Genomic DNA, 7,538 nt, shown 5'->3' with positions numbered 1-7,538 from the left:
TGAGCTGGGGTCAATATCTAACCTTTTATCGACTTGGTGAGCTGGTTCAATATTTAACCCTGTATCGAATTGGTGAGCTGGGGGGTCAATATTTAACCCTTTATCAACATTGTGAGCTGCAGGTTAATATTTAACCCTTCATTGACATTGTGACCTGGGGTCAATATTTAACCCTTTATCAACATTGTGAGCTGGGGTCAATATTTAACCCTTTATCAACATTGTGAGCTGGGGTCAATATTTAACCCTTTATCAACATTGTGAGCTGGGGTCAATATTTAACACTTCATCGACATTGTGAGCTGGAGTCAATATTTAACCCTTTATCCACATTGTGAGCTGGGGTCAATATCTAACCTTTTATCGACTTGGTGAGCTGGTTCAATATTTAACCCTGTATCGACTTGATGAGCTGGGGTCAATATTTAACCCTTTATCAACATTGTGAGCTGCAGGTTAATATTTAACCTTTCATTAACATTGTGAGCTGGGGTCAATATTTAACCCTTTATCCACATTGTGAGCTGGGGTCAATATCTAACCTTTTATCGACTTGGTGAGCTGGTTCAATATTTAAACCTGTATCGACTTTGTGAGCTGGGGTCAATATTTAACCCTTTATCCACATTGCGAGCTGGGGTCAATATTTAACCCTTCATCCACATTGTGAGCTGGGGTCAATATTTAACCCTTTATCAACATTGTGAGCTGGGGTCAATATTTAACCCTTTATCAACATTGTGAGCTGGGGGTCAATATTTAACCCTTTATCAACATTGTGAGCTGGGGTCAATATTTAACCCTTTATCAACATTGTGAGCTGGGAGGGTCAATATTTAACCCTTTATCGACATTGTGAGGTTGGGGGGGGGGGGTGGTCAATATTTAACCCTTTATCGACATTGTGACTGGGGTCATTATTTAACCCTTTATCAACATTGTGAGCTGGGGTCAATATTTAACCCTTTATCAACATTGTGAGCTGGGGGTCAATATTTAACCCTTTATCAACATTGTGAGCTGGGGTCAATATTTAACCCTTTATCAACATTGTGAGCTGGGAGGGTCAATATTTAACCCTTTATCGACATTGTGAGGTTGGGGGGGGGTGGTCAATATTTAACCCTTTATCGACATTGTGACTGGGGTCATTATTTAACCCTTTATCAACATTGTGAGCTGGGGTCAATATTTAACCCTTTATCAACATTGTGAGCTGGGGTCAATATTCAACCCTTTATCAACATTGTGAGCTGGGCTCAATATTTAACCCTTAATCAACATTGTGACCTGGGGTCAATATTTAACCCTTTATCGACATTGTGAGCTGGGGTCAATATTTAACCCTTCATCCACATTGTGAGCAGGGGTCAATATTTAACCCTTCATTGACATTGTGAGCTGGGGTCAATATTTAACCCTTTATCGACATTGTGAGGTGGGGGGTCAATATTTAGCCCTTTATCAACATTGTGATCTGGGGTCAATATTTAACCCTTTATCGACATTGTGAGCTGGGGTCAATATTTAACCCTTCATTGACATTGTGAGCTGGGGTCAATATTTAACCCCTTATCGACATTGTGAGGTGGGGGGTCAATATTTAACCCTTTATCAACATTGTGATCTGGGGTCAATATTTAACCCTTTATCGACATTGTGAGCTGGGGTCAATATTTAACCCTTCATTGACATTGTGAGCTGGGGTCAATATTTAACCCCTTATCGACATTGTGAGGTGGGGGGGGTCAATATTTAACCCTTTATCAACATTGTGAGCTGGTGTCAATATTTAACCCTTTATTGAAATTGTGATCTGTGCTCAATATTTATCCCTTTATTGAAATTGTGAAGATGAACAGAGCAGATGTCCTTCAGCAGAATGCTGTTTGTGGGAGATTGTTCTGCATGAGAACCCTTCAAGCTTTCCTATGTTACAACAGATCAGGTCAACACAAAGTTGGTAGCACTGTGAACTATGAGGATCATGAGGAACTTCAAAAGGACACAGACAAGTTGGAGGGACCGGGCGAACGTGTGGCAGATGAAGTTCAATGCAGAGAAATGTGAAGCGATTCACTTTGGTAGGTGGAACATGGAGAGACAATATAAAGGGGGAGCAGGAGCAGAGGGACCTGGGTGTGTACGTGCAGAAGTCATTGATGGCGGCAGGACAGCTGGAGAGCGCAGTTAATAAGGCACATAGTATCCTGGGACTTATTAAAAGGGACACACAGTACAAGAGCAAGGAGGTCATGTTGAACTTGTATAAAGCACGCATTCAGCCTCAGCCGGAGTTTTGTGTCCAGTTCTGGGCTCCGCACTTTAGGAAGGGTGTGGAGGCATTGGAGAGAGTGCAGAAAAGATTCACGAGAATGGTTCCAGGGATGAGGAACCTCAAGTGGCGTAGATTGATCGGAGAAGTTGGGACTCTTCTCCATGGAGAAGAGGAGGCTGAGAGGAGATCTGATAGAGGTATTCAAAATCGTGAGGGGTCTGGACAGAGTCAAGAGGGAGAAAACGTTCCCCTTGGTGGAAGGATCGGGAGTGAGAGGGACACAGATTTAAGGTGATCGGTGAAAGAAGCAATGGTGATATGAGGAAAAACTCTTTCAGGCGGTGAATGGTTTGGGTCTGGAATGCGCTGCCCGAGAGTGTGGTGGAGGCAGGTTCCACCGAGGTTCAGCAGGGAATGAGACTGTTATCGGAGAAGGGAGAGTGAGCAGGGTTAGGTGGGGGGGAAGGGGGGGAGAGTGGCATTGAGTGAACTGCTCATTCGGAGAGCCGGTGCAAGTACGATGGGCTGACTGGCCTACGGATGCACTGCAACCATTCGGTCACTCTGTGCCTAAATTTCCAAAAGCGTTTAGCTTCCTGCGGAGCACACCGGGACGTCCGGACAATGTCAACATTGTCACACAAAGGACGATCACCCAGTTCAATTGGTCGCACTGGGAAGGAGGTTGGCCATGGGCCAATCGGAGGACCACCCTGGAAAGGAGTCAGCCAATGGGGGAGCAGGGCCGCAAGGGCGGGGCCTCATAGGCAGATGAGAGATGCCAAAAGCAGACCAATCAAACAGGATGTGTAAGATCCCTCCCAGCCTCAAGGAAATTCATCAAACAGCGTACCTGTAATGACCGATCGGTAGATCTTGCAAGACGCTCCGAATCTTCAGTAACCTGTCCTCTTCTAGCTGTGTGTTAACCGCGTCCTTACGTTCAGAAAGTATGAAGAGTGAAGAAGAATTAGAACAGAGAGAAACACTAGGACAACAACGACAGCAGTGTAGAGGGAGATTTACTCTGTATCTAACCCCGTGCTGTACCTGTCCTGGGAGTGTTTGATGGAGACAGTGTAGAGGGAGATTTACGCTGTATCTAACCCTGTGCTGTACCTGTCCTGGGAGTGTTCGATGGGGACAGTGTAGAGGGAGATTTACTCTGTATCTAACCCCGTGCTGTACCTGTCCTGGGAGTGTTTGATGGGGACAGTGTAGAGGGAGCTTTACTCTGTATCTAACCCCGTGCTGTACCTGTCCTGGGCGTGTTTGATGGGGACAGTGTAGAGGGAGATTTACGCTGTATCTAACCCCATGCTGTACCTGTCCTGGGCGTGTTTGATGGGGACAGTGTAGAGGGAGATTTACTCTGTATCTAACCCTGTGCTGTACCTGTCCTGGGAATGTTTGATGGGGACAGTGTAGAGGGAGGTTTACTCTGTATCTAACCCTGTGCTGTACCTGTCCTGGGCGTGTTTGATTGGGACAGTGTAGAGGGAGATTTACTCTGTGTCAACCCCGTGCTGTACCCATCCTGGGAGTGTTTGATGGGGGCAGTGTAGAGAGAGATTTACTCTGTATCTAACCCCCGGTAGAAAGTGTCACATGAACTCACTGCGAATTTATCGTAGAGCTGGTACATGAGCAACGGGTTGGGTAATTCACGGAAGTACGCTTTACAGAGCGAGCTGACACAGTGAATGTCCTGTAAGTAAACATCCTTGGAGAGATCAGCTGTCTTTTCACTGTCAAATTCCTGTCTGTGGGACAATGGAGAGATATTGAATGATGTGAATGCATCCAGAGACCTTTAGAGCAACAGAGACCCAGACCAGAGGGAGAGATGCAGGGGGAGAGCGAGTGAGGGTGGAACTGAGAGACAGAGAAGAGAGAGGTTACAGGTCGAGGGGGAGAGAGAAAAACAGAGAAAAGTACAGCACAGGAACAGGCCCTTCGACCCTCCAAGCCTGCGCCGATCATATTGCCCGTCAACTAAAACATTTTGCACTTCCGGGGTCCGTATCCCTCTATTCCCATCCTATTCATGTATTTGTCAAGCTGCCTCTTAAACACCACTATCGTACCTGCTTCCACCACCTCCTCTGACAGCGAATTCCAGACACTCACTACCCTCTGTGTAAAAAACTTGCCCCGCACATCTCCTCTAAAGTTTTCTCCTCTCACCTTAAATCTATGTCCCCTAGTAATTGACTCTTCCACCCTGGGGAAAAGCTTCTGACTATCTACTCTGTCCATGCCACTCATAATTTTGTAAACTTCTATCAAGTCGCCCCTCAATCTCCGTCGCTCTAGTGAGAACAATCCGAGTTTCTCCAACCTCTCCTCATAGCTAATAACCTCCAGACCAGGCAGCATCCTGGTAAACCTCCTCTGCACCCTCTCCAACGCCTCCATATCCTTCTGGTAATGTGGCGACCAGAATTGCACGCAATATTCCAAGTGTGGCCTAACCAAGGTTCTATACAGCTGCAGCATGACTTCCCAGCTTTTATACTCAATACCCCTGCCGATGAAGGCAAGCATGTCATATGCCATCCTGACTACCTTATCCACCTGCGTTGCCACTTTCAGTGACCTGTGGACCTGTACACCCAGATCCCTCTGCCTGTCGATGCACTTAAGGGTTCTGCCATTTACTGTATAATTCCTGCCTGTATTAGACCTTCCAAAATGCATTACCTCGCATTTGTCTGGATTAAACACCATCTGCCATTTCTCCAAACAGTCTCCAACCGATCTATATCCCATTGTATCCTTTGACAATCCTCTTCACTATCTGCAACTCCTCCAACCTTAGTGTCGTCTGCAAACTTACTAATGAGACCAGTTACATTTTCCTCCAAATCATTTACATATACTACAAACAGCAAAGGTCCCAGCACTGATCCCTGCGGAACTCCACTAGTCACAGCTCTCCATTCAGAAAAGCACCCTTCCACTGCTACCCTCTGTCTTCTATGACCAAGCCAATTCTGTATCCATCTTGCCAGCTCACCTCTGATCCCGTGCGACTTTACCTTCTGTACCAGTCTGCCATGAGGGACCTTGTCAAAGGCCTCACTGAACTCCATGTATATAACATCCACTGTCCACAGCAAGAGACAGAGAGAGGGCAGAGAGAGGTCGAAAGAGGGGGAGAGACTGAATGAGAGAAAGGTCGTGAGAGCGAGAGAAAGGGTAAGAGAGAGAGATGGAGCGAGGGAGAGATTAAAAGAGAAACAGAGACGAAGAGAGAGACAGAGACAGCAGAAAAAGTAAGATCGACTGGGAGACAGAAAGGTGAGACAGTGAGAGGGGGAAAGGGGGACAGAGAGAGAGGGACAAAGAGAGATAGAGATAGACGAATGAAGAGAGAGGGACAGAAAAAAAGAGACAGATTGAGACTGAGAAAGGGACAGAGGGAGAGGGAGACAGAGACAGAGAGACAGAGAGTGTCTGAAGGAGATACAGAGAGAAAGAAAGAGGGACCGAACGAGAGACACAGAGAGAGGTGAAAATGGCGAGAGGCTAATAAATGAAAGGCCTCACCTAAGTTTCTGGATGTTTGAAGATACCCCAGAGAGTCGATAGATCCCGTCAACAATTCCGTGTTCTTCAATGAACTCTGTGCAGCTCCTTAATACCTGAGGGACTGAGAAATGAGTTAGTGAGCAGAGCCCCAGTATCGAGGAGAAAACATATAGAGGGACAGAGAGGGAAAGCAATGGCAGAATGAGAAAACGAACATTCGATCGAAAGGATACAAAGGAAGAAGGAGACAGACAAACGGAAAAAAAACAGTCACTACTGTCGCAGTCTCCCTTTCTCAGTGAGATGCATACACGCTGACTGGTGTCTCTCAGTCTCCCTTTCTCAGTGAGATACATACACACTGACTGCTGTCTCTCAGTCTCCCTTTCTCAGTAAGATACATACACACTGACTGCTGTCTCTCAGTCTCCCTTTCTCAGTGAGATACATACACACTGACTGGTGTTTCTCAGTCTCCCTTTCTCAGTGAGAAAAATACACAATGACTGTTGTCACTCAGTCTCCCTTTCTCAGTGAGAAAAATACACAATGACTGTTGTCGCTCAGTCTCCCTTTCTCAGTGAGATACATACACACTGACTGGTGTCTCTCAGTCTCCCTTTCTCAGAGAGATACATACACACTGACTGGTGTCTCTCAGTCTCCCTTTCTCAGAGAGATACATACACACTGAAAGCTGTCTCTCAGTCTCCCTTTCTCAGTCAGATACATAAAAACTGACTGGTGTCTCTGTCTCCCTTTCTCAGTCAGGTATATATACACTGACTGCTGTCTCTCAGTCTCCCTTTATAAGTGAGATACATACACACTGACTGGGGTTTCTCAGTCTCCCTTTCTCAGACAGATACATACACACGGACTGGTGTCTCTCAGTCTCCCATTCTCAGTCAGATACATACACACTGACAGATGTCTCTCAGTCTCCCTTTCTCAGTCAGATACATAAACACTGACAGGTGTCTCTCAGTCTCCATTTCTCAGTGAGATACATACAAACTGACTGGTGCCTCTCAGTCTCCCTTTCTCAGTCAGATACATACAAACTGACTGGGGTCTCTCAGTCTCCCTTTCTCAGTGAGATACATACACACTGACTGCTGTCTCTCAGTCTCCCTTTCTCAGTGATATACATAGACACTGACTGCTGTCTCCCAAGTCTCCAATTCTCAGAGAGATACATACACACAGACTGGTATCTCTCAGTCTCCATTTCTCAGTGAGATACATACAAACTGACTGGTGCCTCTCAGTCTCCCTTTCTCAGTCAGATACATACAAACTGACTGGGGTCTCTCAGTCTCCCTTTCTCAGTGAGATACATACACACTGACTGCTGTCTCTCAGTCTCCCTTTATCAGTGAGATACATACACACTGACTCGTGTCTCTCAGTCTACCTTTCTGAGTGAGATACATACACACTGACTGGTGTCTCTCAGTCTCCCTTTCTCAGTGAGATACATACACACTGACTGGTGTCTCTCAGTCTCCCTTTCTCAGTGAGATACATACACACTGACTGGTGTATCTCAGTCCCATTTCTAAGTGAGATACATACACACTGACTGGTGTCTCTCAGTCTACCTTTCTCAGTGAGATACATACACAATGACTGGTGTCTCTCAGTCTACCTTTCTCAGAGAGATACATACACACTGACTGGTGTATCTCAGTCTCCCTTTCTCAGTGAGATACATACACACTAA

General features: G+C 46.0%; 1 protein-coding gene across 1 annotated transcript in view; it reads right to left on the bottom strand.

Annotated features, from left to right (window-relative positions):
• Positions 1 to 7,538, bottom strand: part of LOC121273473 (rho GTPase-activating protein 30-like) — a 228,468-nt gene that overhangs the window by 50,821 nt on the left and 170,109 nt on the right. Inside the window, exons 2-4 of the mRNA XM_041180636.1 lie at positions 5,831 to 5,933; positions 3,897 to 4,041; positions 3,132 to 3,214 (exon numbers count right to left, since the gene is read on the bottom strand). Coding sequence (XP_041036570.1) covers positions 3,132 to 3,214; positions 3,897 to 4,041; positions 5,831 to 5,933 — 331 coding nt within the window. The remainder of the gene's footprint in view (positions 1 to 3,131; positions 3,215 to 3,896; positions 4,042 to 5,830; positions 5,934 to 7,538) is intronic.

Source organism: Carcharodon carcharias, assembly GCF_017639515.1.
Source record: "Carcharodon carcharias isolate sCarCar2 chromosome 24 unlocalized genomic scaffold, sCarCar2.pri SUPER_24_unloc_1, whole genome shotgun sequence".
NCBI classification, from domain to species: Eukaryota; Metazoa; Chordata; class Chondrichthyes; order Lamniformes; family Lamnidae; genus Carcharodon; species Carcharodon carcharias.
Note: the sequence above shows the minus strand (reverse complement) of the source record. Positions and strands in the feature narration are given on the sequence as shown.